Source organism: Oncorhynchus mykiss, chromosome 2, assembly GCF_013265735.2.
Source record: "Oncorhynchus mykiss isolate Arlee chromosome 2, USDA_OmykA_1.1, whole genome shotgun sequence".
Taxonomy (NCBI): domain Eukaryota; kingdom Metazoa; phylum Chordata; class Actinopteri; order Salmoniformes; family Salmonidae; genus Oncorhynchus; species Oncorhynchus mykiss.
Window position 1 is genome coordinate 61076617 of NC_048566.1, and position 15866 is coordinate 61092482.

At 41.4% G+C, this 15866-nt stretch overlaps 1 protein-coding gene across 2 annotated transcripts in view; it reads left to right on the forward strand.

Annotated features, from left to right (window-relative positions):
• LOC110493150 (voltage-dependent calcium channel subunit alpha-2/delta-4) overlaps positions 1-14804 on the forward strand; it is a 91844-nt gene extending 77040 nt beyond the window's left edge. The window contains exons 29-36 of one of the 2 annotated variants that reach the window (XM_021567396.2): positions 9107-9177; positions 9283-9358; positions 9761-9813; positions 9911-9966; positions 10302-10322; positions 10452-10569; positions 10742-10940; positions 14195-14804. In XM_021567396.2, the coding sequence (XP_021423071.2) occupies positions 9107-9177; positions 9283-9358; positions 9761-9813; positions 9911-9966; positions 10302-10322; positions 10452-10569; positions 10742-10940; positions 14195-14284 (684 nt within the window). In that variant the 3' untranslated portion in view covers positions 14285-14804. The remainder of the gene's footprint in view (positions 1-9106; positions 9178-9282; positions 9359-9760; positions 9814-9910; positions 9967-10301; positions 10323-10451; positions 10570-10741; positions 10941-14194) is intronic. The other variant, XM_036952286.1, reaches the window with a different exon arrangement.
• Positions 14805-15866: the final 1062 nt, after the last annotated feature.

Consider the following 15866-nt stretch of genomic DNA (forward strand, 5'->3'; position numbering starts at 1 on the left):
ACCAGTTGAAAATTATAAAGTAACCCCTCAACTGTACTATAGTACATCATATGTGGTTTGTTATATAACGATTGCAACATAATAACATGTTTAACCTTTTGATAAGCAGATCAGCAGATCAGGAATCAGCAGATCAGGGGAGGGATCATTTATATAATCACAATCTGGTCGGCTTGACCATGTAAATACACATAAGGTCAGGTGATTGCATCTTAGCACTCTTCCTAAGGGGCGTGTTCAGTGCTGGTAGCTCCTTAGCAACAAGAAAGAGAGAGGGGGAGAGATCGAGAAAGAGAGAGATCGAGAGAGCAATCGCGAGAGAGCAATCGAGAGAGAGAGAGAGAGAGAGAGAGAGAGAGAGAGAGAGAGAGAGAGAGGCACATTGCGTTGCAGAAAGTAGGTAGCAGGCCAAAACAACATCTGGAGCACTCATAGGATTTGAGAACACTTAGGGTCCTAATCCCTCTTAGACGCATTAGCAGAGACTGACTAACTGGGGCTAAAGGCACCAAACGGCCTGCGCCACCTCATCACTTGACTTCACTGTAAAGAGGCCTTGACTGGATGAGGCTAGCCCTGTATGGATCTGGATCTTGACCCCTATAGCCTGTCACGGCGTAGGTCACGTAGGCTACCGGGGACTCATTCGTGGGATGTATTTTGTCCTTGTTCGATTGACCATGGCCTCTTACCACTTGTTATAGGGAGACCTTTTGGGTTGAGGAGGAGTGCGGGCTGGAGGAGAGTGCACAAACACACACACAAACACACAGGCTGAACACACACAAATGCACACACACACCACATCTTGTTTACCCAAAGCAGTTCCTCCTGTATAAGAATTCCTCAAATTCAGGTCAGTTGTGAAGAGTTTTTTTTAATGTCCCAATACCTTGGCATCGGGTCTATGAATTGACATTTAAAACAACACTTGACCCTAGAATATGTTTGGTTCAATTTAAGCTATTATAAAAAAACACTTGCTACAAAAATAATGCTCAATACACTGAGTGTACAAAACATTAAGAACAGGACATACACTGACCAGGTGAATCCAGGTGAAGGATATGATCCCTTATTGATGTCACTTGTTAAATCCATTTTAATCAGTATAGATGAAGGGGAGGAGACGGGTTAAAGAAGGATTTTTAAGCCTTGAGACAATTGAGACATTGATTGTGTGCGTGTGCCATTCAGAGGGTGAATGGGCAAGACAAAACACGTCAATGCCTTTGAACAGTAGTAGGTGCCAGGTGTACCGGTTTGTGTCAAGAACTGCAATGCTGCTGGGTTTTCACGCTCAACCGTTTTCCATGTGTGTCAAGAATGGTCCACCACACAAAGGACATCCAGCCAACTTGACACAACTGTGGGAAGTATCGGAGTCAACATGGGTCAGCATCCCTGTGGAACGCTTTCAACACCTTGTAGAGTCCATGGCCTGACGAATTGAGGATGTTCAGAGGCCAAAACGTGTGTGTGTGTGTGTGTGGGGGGGGGGGGGGGGTTGTTATGTCATAATATCAGGGTTCAGATGGAAGGTATCATAGTAAAATGGAGGGATGTATTGCAAAAGGAAATAGCAAAAGGGCATTATACTGGGAGAGATTAGTTAATCTGTGGACATCGGAGGGTTGGAGTTAAAATCAGAATGAATAATGGATTGGCCACTGTGGGTGAAAATCCTGCACTTGAAGGAGGAAATGAAGGAGAAAAGTATAATTATTTAGGAATTGTAGGGTAGGGATAGTAGGGTAGGGGGGAAAATATATATATAGAAAAAACATTAATAAGGGGGATTAGAATTGATGAAAACAATTAAATTGATAGAACCTACAATCAATCTGCAATATTAAAACCTCTTAAGCTGACAGTCCCCGAAATCTGGCACTAGAATTACTTAAACATATATTTTATTGATTTCCAACCGTTTAATACGTCAGAAGACAGAAATCCAGACCTTCCTAAGACCATGTAAAGGTCCTCTGTCGAATAAACTTGTATTTGCCCCCCTCTGGTGGTCTGCTGCATTATTACATCGATTTATGTCACTTCACTACGACATCACGTCAAAAGGGCGGTCCTTAGAAAAACATTTATCCAGCTCGACTGCTTCATCGCACAGACATGGCTAAGCAATTGCTGGGATATGTCTAGAATAGGTAGATCTAAATACACAACTTCCATAGCTCTACTATAAATAATGCGACCTACACTCTTCCTAAAATAAGTAAAGTAATAATTTTGTGTGGAAGTCGCACATTTTTTTTTACGTCAGAGGCAGACACATTGCATATGCTCAGAATGACAAAATCGAGCCCTTTACATAGCCCTTCTCAATAGGAGGGACACACACTGTTTAAATTGCCCATTTAAATGTTGATTTAGAAATGTAACATTTATCACTAATGTAATTTAACATGTATCACTAATGTCATGATAAGTTTGGTAAAGTAATAAAGAATGTGAAATGTTTTTGGTAAGATGCGCCTAAAACAGATTATAACTATATACGGACATATTATAAAGTATGAAAAGGCTTATTCATTCACTATTTATATTTATTTTATCATCATATTTGTATATTTGTTTTATTATATACTACATCATATGGGTTGAAAAGTATTTTTTTTCTCAGACATAAATTAACAATTCAAAGTGAAAGTCAAAGGTCATCGCTTTCTAGGGGGGAAACACTACTACATTAATAAAATATTGCCCTCTTGCTAGATTGATGACTACAGCCATAGTGAATCAGTGCAAAACAGCTGTCAGCTCAACTTTAAAGCTGATCTACTCATAAAAGTATTCTTGCTGCAATCTCTGCCAGTCCCCTATGAAATAAAACATTCACCAACATTAAGCCTACTCAGGCCAAACCAAGGATGAAGTATTTAGATTTTCCCTTTTAATTGCATATGTTTATGTCTCAGTAAGGCACTAAAGCAAACCTTAGTAAGCAGACAGTATGATTTAGTGCTACCCCGTAACATTTTGCTGAGGTTAGGACTTTGATCAAGTTTTGTGGAAACACAAAGTATCCCTCCCTTTTTATTCCGAGAGAGGGATTGGGCTGAAGCAGAGCTCTAAATATTTAATCATCGGAGATATGGAAGCAGTGATGACTTCAAGAAATGGGTCATACATAACTTCTTCAAAATGTACCAAGGTACCAATTTTATTTAACCTTTATTTTATCAGGGAGACATACTGAGACCAAAGTCTATTTTATAGATGAGCCCTAAATGACAGAAAATACAACTACAAAATGCAAGCAGAAAGAAAAACAGTCATCAGTAATAAGGTCCTCAATCATCTTTCTGAATCGCCCCAGAGGCACCAGAACATCACAAATAAGATGCAAGAAAACTAAACGCTGATTTACGTAACTCAGTACAGACCAAAGGAGTTTCCACAGTTAACTATACCTGAGACCGGGTGTGGTAACTCGTATGTCTAACGTTTAATAATGATGTTATGTACAGTGAGACTTTTTTGTAAAAGAGCTTTATAAATGAAAGCAATGTAAGCAACCTAAGTGACATCAAAGAGAGAATCCGATGATGATTGTTCAAACTGGCGCCCGTAAATAAAGTGCAGTGCACTAGGATACACTGCATCTAATGGCTTTAATGAAGTGGCAGCTGCGTTTCTATAGATGATGTCGCCGTAGTCCAGGGCCGATAGGAACGTCAACTGAATAATCTGCATTCTACTATTTAGCGAAAGGCAGGACCTATTTCTATTCTCAGCTTCTGAACTTTCTAATGTATATGCTTTTTAAAAGAGCTTTTCAGCTATACAAATGCCCAGATATTTGTAAGCAGGGACGGGATCAATATGGACACCATCCAAAGTACATGCAGGGCATTCGGAAAGTATTCAGACACCTTCACTTTTTCCACATTTTGTTACTCAGTACTTTGTTGTGGAAGCACCTTTGGCAGCAATTACAGCCTCAAGTCTACTTGGGTATGACACTTCAAGGTTGGCACACCTGTATTTAGGGAGTTTCTCCTATTCTTCTCTGCAGATCCCCTCAAGCTCTGTCAGGTTGGATGGGGAGCATCGCTGCTCAAGTCCGGGCTCTGACTGGGCCACTCAAGAACATTCAGACAGGTGTCCTGAAGCCACTCCTGCATTGTCTTGGCTGTGTGCCTAGGGTCATTGTCCTGTTGGAAGGTGAACTTTCACCCCCAGTTGAAAGTTTCGTCAAGGGCAGTCGCAAAAACCATCAAGCGCTGTGATGAAACTGGCTCTCATGAGGACCGTCACAGGAAAGGAAGACCCAGAGTAAATTAAATAAATGCTTCGCAAGAGTTCAAGTATCAGACACATCTCAACATCAACTGTTCAGAGGAGACTGCGTGAGTCAGGCCTTCATGGTCCATTTCTGCAATGAAACCACTACCAAAGGACACCAATAAGAAGAAGAGGCTTGCTTGGGCCAAGAAACATGAGCTATGGACATTAGATCTGTTCTTTGGTGTGATGAGTCCAAATTCTAGATTTTTGGTTCCAAATGCTGTGTCTTTGTGAGACGCAGAGTAGGTGAACGGATGATCTCTGCATGTGTGGTTCCCACTATGAAACATGGAAGAGGAGGTGTGATTGTGCTTTGCTGGTGACACTGTCAGTGATTAATTTAGAATACAAGTCACACTTAACCAGCATGGCTACCACAGCATTCTGCAGCGATACGCCATCCCATCTGGTTTGCCCTTAGTGGGTCTATCATTTGGGTAATTTTTCAACACACCTCCAAGCTGTGTAAGGGCTATTTGACCAAGAAGGAGAGTGATGGAGTGCTGCATCAGATGACCTGGCCTCTACAATCACCCGACCTCAACCCAATTGAGATGGTTTGGGATGAGTTGGACCGCAGAGTGAAGGAAAAACAGCCAACAAGCGCTCAGCATATGTGGGAACTCCTTCAAGACCGTTGGAAAAGCAGTCCAGGTGAAGCTGGTGGAGAACATGTCAAGAGTGTGCTAAGCTGTCGTCAAGGCAGAGGGTGGCTACTTTTAAGAATCTCAAATATAAAATGTGTTTTGATTAGTTTAACACTTTTTTGGTTACTACATGATTCCATATGTGTTAGTTCATAGTTCTGATGTCTTCACTATTATTCTGCAATGTAGAAAATGAAAAAAAAATAACAAAATGTTGAAAAACTGATAGGGTCTGAATATTTTTCAAATGTACTGTATGCTTAAATCATCAGTTATTTTTATGCGTTCTAGAGAACAACATATACTTAGTTTTACCTTCATTCAATACTAATTTCAGGTCAATAACATCTTTCTGTTATACAATAAAAGCACAGTTCAGATAGAGCCTGGTCAACCGTGGGGGCAATAGCATACACAACAGTATCATCGTCATCATTGTTAATGTAAACAGTAAAAAGTACAGGACCCAGAATCGACTCCTGCGGGACACCTTTTGTAATATCCAGGAAACCTGATTTAACACCATCTGTAGTTACAGATTGAGTTTTATCTGTCAAGTACATTTTAAACCAGTTTCATGCAGCCTGGTCGAGACCAATTGAGGAAAGCCTGAGTGATCAACAGTATCGAAAGCCTTTGACAGGTCAATGAAGAGGGCAGCACAATGTTGCCTTTTATCCATACAGTTAACCACATAATTTATAACTATGGATGCAGCAAAGATAGTGCTATGACCTGGTCTAAAACCCGACTGATGTCCATTTACGTAGAATACATTTCAAATATAAAGATCTTAGCTGATAATTAATCAAGGATTCTAATATTTTAAGCTTGGCAAGAACGTTTAGAAATAGGGCGATAATTACTTAGGTCACAAGGGCTGCCACCTTTGTGAAGGGGGAGTACATGGGCCGCGATCCAAACCGTAGGGATAGCACCAGATATAAGCGTCAGGTAAAAAATATGGGTTAATGATTCAGCATTCAGGGAGGCAGAGAGTGCAGGAAAAATGGATCATGCATATAAGCCCCAATGGATTTGTATACCTCAGTCTTAAGCAAGGCATCTAACACATCACAGATAGCAAATTGTTGAAATGAAAACAAAGATTCACTAGAAGTTGATGGGTTAACCGTCAAGTCAGCTAGAGGCTTGCAGAGAGAAGAGCAGTCGATTGACTGCCCAGCATCAATTAAACCACTGCTTCTTTCAAATAAAAAGCCTGCTGAGATGAAATTCTGATTAAAAGCATCACTTTTCCCATTCTTCTCAGTCATGATACCAGAGTCAGAAAGAACTGCAGGGAAGAAGAGGAATTTGTACACCTCAATGCAAATACTATTTGCTAAAATTTAGAAGGATCACCAGCAGAGTCCAAGATGTAGCTTGATTTAGCTTTCTTAATCGAGATAGTATATCGGTATAGGGCAGCCGCTAGCCTAGAGGTTAGCGCGTTGGGCCAGTAACCGAAAGGTCGCTGATTCAAATACCTGCTGATGTGCCTTGAGCAAGGCACTTAACCTTCATTTGCTCCAGGGGTGCCGTACAACTATGGCTGACCCTGTGAAACAATACGTTTTAATGCACCTATCCGGTGAATGTGACAATAATAAAAAAACATATATTTTACTAGACTATGACTAAGCAGAAACAAAAGTCTAGATGCTGACTACACAACATGTAGTATGTCTGTAATAGATTTGATCAAGGACACTGCTTTGGAACTGCATTGGATTCCCATAATTTGACGGATGCGTTGTTTACAAAGCTTTCCGCCGAAACGTTGTTGCAGTTTTATTTCAAAGCATTTCTGACAGGTAAATAGAGCGTCATGTTCCAGAGTTCTCTGGCCTCGGTGACCAAAGTTCACGCTCGGCAAACACACACACACACTCAGCAAACACTGAATCGCTTAAAAAGCCACTGGGAAATTATTTTCCTCTTCTCCCTGTGATTGAAATAAAGTGTCAGCCGCAGTTGGAGAGAAAGGGGAGGAGGAGTGAGGATGACTTGTAAACTTGGACAGTGTTGCTAAAACAAAGTGCCCTTGAATAATTCAGGGGAACAGAGATGTGCTACGGTAAGACAAGAAAGACAGAGGGACGTGTATACTGTACTTTAGGTTAGCCTCTCTCTGTCATATTGAATAAGCTGTGACACTCATTCACAGACGACAGTACTCTAACGTGACATGAACATGCAGTACATGATAGTGAACAGGTGAATACATATAGTAGAGGTACAGAATACAAGATGGAGATAACTGAAAGGAAAGTGTACCCATTTTGAGTGTTATGCCGTTTTTGTGCATCTCTGAGTGATGTTCTATGGATTCCCTGGGTTATTTCATGTTTTCATGAGTATCTGAGTTATTGGGTTTAAGCAGGCAGAAATTCGGCCGGTATGACGTAGCACCGTGATAAAGTCACTCTCACTACACTGGAAGTTAATAGCAATACGACTTTTAGATTGTGAAAATGTCTCTCAAACATGTCCGATTTCAATACTGGCCGATATCAAAACTCTGGAGGATGTCTTCTCTCAAATGAGCCATTGATCATATGTTTGATAGTCCTACCTCAAGAAATGTGTAATTTATTGGAGGGTCTAGCACATTTTTCCAATTGTCTGCCTCTTTAGTCCAAGGTGCATGCATTGCAGGTGCTGTTGCCAGAGATATTATAGAAAGGAGATAGAAATCCAATGAATGAAGGAACTTATAATGTCTCACCCAGCAGACTGTCGACCAGTTGTGTTCACATTGTCATGTTGCGTCACGCGGCTGCTAAGCTAATGGTCTCAAAGTCAGTGCACATGTCAAGAAACATGCTTATTTTTTTCTCCAAACGACATAATGTCACGATTCCAAAGTTATACGAAACTACAGATAGCAAGTGAATTATCTCACATCTCGGAAAATATTCATAATGTTTTACTTCTTGTTGACGGAATTCGTGCTAATGTTTGTTTTTTGAGCAGCTAGCGCCCAATAGACTCCCATTCACTCCTTGAAGGAGAGCGCCTCTTGTCCCTAAATTGCCAAGAATTTACCGCGCTGTCCATTGACGTACCATGGGCAACGTTTCCCATCTCCTCAAAAGTATATTTCCCGTTGCGAACGTTAGACTCCACTCTGTGTGGCACATCGACCTGCAGGTTGAACATGGTGAGATTATAGACTCCTAAATTAATAGTACAGTTTGTTTGGGTGATTTTACAGCTAACTAGCTACATTACATGCTGATATTGTCTTTGGTATTACTGTGTGTAGCTAAGTTTACTAGCTAGCTAGGCTACCAGCCCATAGAGACAGCAGTGCATTGTGGATTTTGTTGACTTGAGCTGCAACAGATTTCCACAACAATTTTCCAAGTTGCTAACAACCATAATTTAAAGCCAAAATGAAACATTTGTTTTTACAAAAAATATTGTTCTCACATATTTGTGTTATTTTTAAAACTGTAAATTAAAGGAATGAGTGGTTTTGGGTCCAATGCAGCCATTTTTTAAATCTCAATTTCAAATAATTTCTCCTTACAGTGATTGTTTTGAATTAAAATGGTCAAAAAGAAACGAAACAGCTTCTTATCAAAGAGCAATTTCTCAAGCAAGAATTTTGCTAGGAGTGGGGTGGGGAAAACTGAAAACCAGCTGTTATTGACATAGAGGTTTGGAACTCTCTTTCTTATTGGTCTAACTAATTCACCTACTGGTGATGTCACCAGGCAGGCCAAAACTCCTCCCACCAAAAAAAGCTGAAATTTCGGGCAATGCTTTCAAACAGCTCTTACACTGAAAGTGCATTATCATAATTCTCACAATTTCACAGTATTATTCCAACCTCATAGTGTGGAAATATATATAAAACGGAGTAAAATCACGTTGACTGCAATGGGCCTTTAAGCCACTAGGATCCAATAGTTGATGTTCACATTGGGTCATGCTGACCATAAAACATGTGAAAGTGCTTGCTAACAGCTTACTGTGACTGCTTACTAACAGGGCAGCTTCCATAAAGTAAGATTCAGAATGCCTTTTTGGTGTAACAGAATCTCCCTCTGACTCCATCGCTCTGACTCTGAGGTGATGTATCTTTGCGTAATGATTAAGCTCTGGGGTGACTTAGACCTTAGATATTGTCGTCGTCACTACAGGTCGGACGTTTCTTTGGGGAAGTGGATGGGTCTGTGATGACAGCGTTGATCACGTCAGGCATGTTCAAGCAGTAAGAGAAGCTACATTATGTTGGACATATTATACCATTGATTGAACCTATTGCGCAATGTTATGTAACCCCTAACTACCTAATTGTTGTGTGTTTGTGCAACAGGGTGTCGCTGTATGACTACCAGGGTATGTGTAGATCAGGACACAGTCATTCCAGTAGTGCTCGGCCTCTGCTCAGTGTAAGTCAAGCCATATAAGCATGTTTTTCAATTGCTTTATCAATTCCTCAACCATGAAGAAGGCACTACAAGTCGACACATTGGATGCGTTTACCCATTAAATTGTTAGGAGCACATATACAGTATGTGACTTTATTTACTGATCTTGAATCAATTGCTCACTGACAATAATAAATGTAGTTATAACGATTAACAAAAATCCAGCAAATCATGAACATTAATTCTAAATGCTCTACTAATGGCTTATGATGCAAATCATTATAAAATCTCATCTGCTGATTGAATAATATGGTAACTTAGCAGATGCTCTCTTCTTGCTTTCTTTCACCTGACTTACCTGTAGTTTTCTCTCTGTCTCTGTCGTTCTCTCTCTCTCCGTATCTCCATCTCTCCTTCCTATAGCCTTTCTACGGCCTTGCGGCAGTGATCAAATGGTTCTTTTCTCACATGTTGATGTAAGTATGAGATGCACTTTTTGGGCAGATTTTGGGAGAAATTCATAGTTTAAAAATATATATATATTTTCTCTCCAACAACTCTACTTCTTTACAGGTTCTTAATGGAGTTCAACTTCTGTGGGTTGTGGCACTCGGATTACATTGTAGACGGTAAGTCACGCTCTTAATACTTTTTGTGACAAAGACCATCGCAAAGAGGATGTTTTCATGCATACCAGTGACGGGAGAGTCACTGTCAAATGAATACATGTTTATGCTTTCATATTCCCTTGCTGAATCATCCTGCAGTTTTCACACCATGTCTGAATGTCTTTGTCTCATTCACATGTCATTGTCTCTCATCCAAATGCTGTCTCCCATCCCATTTTCTCACCCATGGTCATCATTTGACTGTATGCCGCTCCCATTGCCATGTTCATCTGTCTGTGGTCTATCGTGAACGGTGCACCATCCATCTCCTCTCCACTGTGATTCCCAAAACACAGCCAAGGCTGGCTACCATACATGTGAGTAGATGGGTGCCTGTAGATGTCTGCGGGTGTACGTACTGTATGTGAGGGTGGGTGTGTGTGTGTGTGTATGCATTTCTTTGAAACAAACAAAAATTACATTAATGCTGACTTTATACTCATTAGCCCATAAAGCCAAGAAGGTTGACGCGCTGCAGCCGTGTGACACAGAGTATCCTGGCTTCGTGTACGATTCCTCCATCAGAGAAACCAACAGCCTCATCAAATGTGGTCGTTGTCAGAAGTAAGAACCTCCACCAGACAATCAACTCCACTGTGTTGGCGCCCTCTTATGGCCATGATACCTACCTGCAATTATCTGAACTGAGTCTTTTGTGTTCCCGAATAGAACTGAATCTTGTTTAACTGAACTTGTGTTCCGGAATGTAACGTTAAGGGAATGTGTTGTGTTCCAGGATGTTTGTGGTGCAGGCGGTTCCTGAAAGTAACCTGGTGTTGATGGTGGTCCAGGCGGACTGTGACTGCTCCCGCCAGTACTCCTCCATCACCCTGGAGCCCAAGGAGGTCAAATACAACGCATCAGTCAAGTGTAACAGGATGAAATCTCAGAAAGTCCGCCGGCGCCCAAACTCCTGTCACGCCTATCATCCTAAGGTCAGCCCTCTTCCCTCCTCATTGTGTAATATTGAGTTGATTACTGTCATTGACTACAGGGTTAGCATAGCAGGCATGTTGAAATTAAAATAGGGAAGTGTTTGTTACATTTTAAATGGTATGCGATTCACAGAGATGCATCGTCCAAGTAGATTAATGTGTCAATCAATATAAAGCAGTATGCTCAAAAGATCTTGAGGGGTTCTTTGTCAGGGGTAAGGGTGATATGTGTAAAAAAAAAAAATGCCTATCAGGAAAGGTTCTTTACTGCTGTGATGGTTGTGAAGATTTGACAGTACACTACAGGAAACTGGTTGCACTGAAAGTACGGTAAACAACAACAACTTACTGAAGGGTTGTACCAGTTTAAGTGGTTGATGGGTATGTTGTCAAAATTAGAGCACCTCCATTAATCGTGTCAGTTCTATGATCTATGTAAGAGAATGTGACAGTAAAGAGTTGCACTGTCAAAACGTTACTGTGCATTTTACAGCAGTTAGTTAATAGCAGTTAGTTGCCTGGAAGTTGCTGTGCATTTCACAGCAGTTAGTTAATAGCAGTTAGTTGCCTGGAAGTTGCTGTGCATTTCACAGCAGTTAGTTAATAGCAGTTAGTTGCCTGGAAGTTGCTGTGCATTTCACAGCAGTTAGTTAATAGCAGTTAGTTGCCTGGAAGTTGCTGTGCATTTGCAGTCCCTAACTGGCATCCAGCTGTAGGTAAGCTCATGTAAACTTTTCTGATTACAAGATATAGCTTAACATTAGTTGACAACTCCTGAGATTATTAGTGATGAGCACACTTGGGACTCAGCCTTGGTTGACAGAAAACGGACTTTGCTGCCACACCATCAGGTCAGTGAGCATGACCGAGATCAGCCACAGTAACTGTCAATTTTACAATAACTACGTGCAGCAAGTTGAGAGTATATTATTGAAAATAAACATGAACTTCCTGTTGACAAACTGCCATTAACTTACTGCAAAATGCACAGTAACCTCTTAACAGTGCAACTCTTGAATGTCAAAACCTCTTACAAAGTCTGTAGAACTGGGAGTGGACAAATTAGGCGCTCAACCTTCATCAACACAAGATAAAATCACTTAAAGGGGCAGTGCAGTCAAAAACATTATTAACCTGTGTTTTATATATATTTCCACACTATGAGGTTGAAATAATTATTATGATAATGCACTTTTAGTGTAAGAGCTGTTTGAATAGACTGCCTGAAATTTTTGGCAGGGTGGGGTTTTTGTTAAAAGGTTTAAGTAAATAGACCAATAGCAAAGAGAGTTTGCCCTCCACTCTGTCAAATATAGCTACTTTTCAGGTTACACATCCCTCCCATTAGGCTCCTCCAAGTAGGCCCCTCTTCCAGACCATTCCCAGAAAGTCCAAGCAAAATTCTTGCTTGAGAAATTGCACATAGCTAGGAAAGCAATTTTTGTTACTTTTTGACCGTTTGAATTAAAAACACAGTAAGGTAACTTAATTGTTACCCCTAAATCATTTGAAATTGCAATTAAAAACAGAAGCATTGCACCTTTAAACTGGTCCACTAAAGGCTGGTACAAATACAACATATTTTAGACTATGCCCCCAAATATGCTAACGAGCCCCTGTCAGCACATGGCCCCCACCTACATTACAAAGTGATTGTACCTTACATTGAATATAAATTATGTTTTCTACTAGATTTTGCAAGTACTTAACAGTGTGTGCCATAAGCTCATCTGAAGTATCCTATAAGTAGAACTACAGAACCTGTCGTTGGTTCTGCCTGGAACCAGAGGGTTCCTCTTGATATGTTTCTATATGGAACTCAAAAGGGTTCCTCTACAGGGACAAATCAAAGGGTTATACATGGCACTCAAAATAATTCCCCCATAGGGGCAGATGACAGAACCATGGAACCAGAGGGTTCTTCATGAGAGGGTTCTACGTAGGACCCGAATTGGTTCCTTTACAGGGACAAAACAAAGAACCCACCTAAAAATCAAAGGGTTCTACATGGGGCCAACAAAATGTTAAGTGTAGAATGGCCTTACTGAGGAGCTCAGTGACTTTCAAGGTGGCACCGTCATAGGATGCCACCTTTCCAACAAGTCAGTTTGTCAAATTTCTGCCCTGCTAGAGCTGCCCCATTCAACTGTAAGTGCTGTTTATTGTGAAGTGCAAGCGTCTAGGAGCAACAACGACTCAGCAGCGAAGTGGTAGGCCACACAAGCTCACAGAACGGGACGGCCGAGTGCTGAAGAGTGTAAAAATTGTCTGTCCTTGGTTACAACATTCACTACTGAGTTCCAAACTGCCCCTGGAAACAACGTCTGCACAAGAAATGTTCGTCGGGAGTTTCATGAAATGGGTTTCCATGGGCCATGCCAAGCTTTGGCAGGAGTGGTGTAAAGCTCACCGCCATTGGACTGTGGGGCAGTAGAAACACATTCTCTGGAGTGATGAATCACGCTTCACCATCTGGCAGTCTGACAGATGAATCTGGGTTTGGCGGATGCCAGGGGAACGCTACCTGCCCGAATGCATAGTGCCAACTGTAAAGTTTGGTGGAGGAGGAATAATGGTTCGGGCTAGGCCCCTTAGTTCTAGTGAAGGGACATCTTAACCTACAGCATACAATAACAGTCTAGGCGATTCTGTGCTTTCAACTTTGTGGCAGTTTGGGGAAGGCCCTTTCCTGATACAGCATGACAATGCCGCCATGCACAAAGTGAGGTCCATACACAAATGGCTTTTTGAGATCGGTGTAGAAGAACTTGACTGGCCTGCACAGAGTCCTGACCTCAACCCCATTGAAGTCAAGTCTCCGCATCAACGTTCCAAAATCTAGTGGAAAGCCTTCACGGAAGAGTGGAGGCTATTATAGCAGAAAAAGGGGGACCAACTCCATATTAATGCCCATGATTTTGGAATGAGATGTCCGCATACTTTTTATCATGTAGTGTACCTTAATCCATCTCTAAAAATACAGTTACTTTTCGTATATTTACCGTATTTTCACTGCAACCAGTAGCCAGGTCTCTTTACAGTGTAATGAAGAGCCCTCGGGTTCTAACATTGTAATGAAGAACCATACACATGGCTATTCAAAGGGTTACTCAAATAGCCAATATAAAAATGGTCTGCACAGCCCATCAAAAGGCTTCCCCTACACAGACAAAACATACTAACTAGCAAGTATTTTTTTAAATTGTATTTTAGCAATTCATTTTGAAATTTTTCTATCTTCTTGCTGATTGTAGGAAAATGCCAAGGACTGTGGAGGAGCTTCAGAGATCAGCCTATCGGTGGCCGTCTTCTTGACTTCTCTGGCCACTTCATTGGCCCTCTGAAGATGGACATAACAAGGCTCCAGATCTCTTATGGCCGTTCACATTTCCTTTTTGTATATTTTATTATTTTATAAAAGACCTTTAACTACATAAAGGACCTACCAATACAGTAGTTGAAGTCAATTCCGGAGCGAGGGCTATTTTCTAGTAAGACTCCTTTTCCCACAATGAGAGAGAAAGAGACTCAACAGTCCAAACAAAAGCCACATTTCTTTGCTTGGGACTCTTTTGCATGAGCCATGGGATATGAACTTGTGGACATGCGATGCAATGAGAGACTGTTATTTTCATGGAGACACTGATATGGTAGGACGAACCCTGCCCTCTGCTGGACAATCCATCTGATTTTTATACACAGTAACATTAAGCTGTATTGTATTAAAACTATTTTTTATGTTGAAATGAACTACTGTACCAAAACTGTGTGCTATGAAATAGGAATATTCATATTTTTGTGGTATACTTGATGAACATTTGCAATAAATAATGTATGTCATTACATTCGTGTTTAGACCGGGAACATGCTGGTGACCATTCCCTTACCATCAGAACTAAGTCAGAGGCTAGTCTCGTAGACACTACATATACAAAGTATGTGGACACCCTTTCAAATTAGTAGCTGCCGCTCTTTCAACCACAACCGTTGTTGACGGGTGTATAAAATTGGGCACACGGCCATGCAATCTCCATAGACAAACATTGACAGTAGAATGGCCCGTACTGAAGAGCTCCGTCACTTTCAACATGGCACCGTCATAGGATGCCACCTCCCAAACGAGTCAGTTCTTCAAATTTTTGCCCTGCTAGAGCTGCCCCAGTCAACTGTAAGTGCTGTTATTGTGAAGTGGAAACGTCTAGGAGCAACGAAAACTCAGCCGTAAAGTGGTAGGCCACTCAAGCTCAGAATGGGATCACCGAGTGCCGAAGTGCGTAGCACGTAAAAGTTGTCTGTCCTTGTCAGTTGCAGCACTCAATATCAAGTTCTAAACTGCCTCTGGAAGCAACTTCAGCACAAGAACTGAGTTTCATGAAAATGGGTGTCCATGGCCGAGCAGCCACACACAAGCCTAAGATCAACATGCGCAATGCTAAGCGTTGGCTGGAGTGGTGTAAAGCTCACTGCCATTGGACTCTGGAGTGATGGAAACGTGCTCTCTGGAGTGGTTATCTGGTTGACAAATCTGGGTTTGGTGGATTCCAGGAGAACGCTACCTGCCCGAATGCATAATGCCAACTGTAAAGTTTGGTAGAGGAGGAATTATGGTCTTTGGCTGTTTTTCATGGTTCAAACATCAAACACCTATGGGATGAATTGGAACAGCGACTGCGAACCAGGCCTAATCGCCCAACATCAGTGCCCAACCTCAATAACGTTCTTGCAGCTGAATGGAAGCAAGTCCCCGCAGCAATGTTCCAACATCTAGTGGAAAGCCTTCCCAGAAGAGTGGAGGCTGTTAGCCTCAAAGAGGGCACCAACTCCACATTAATGCCCATGATTTTGGAATGAGGTGTTCGACGAGCAGGTGTCCACATACTTTTGGTCATGTAGTGTAGTTCATGATACTGGTATGCTTGAAGCTTT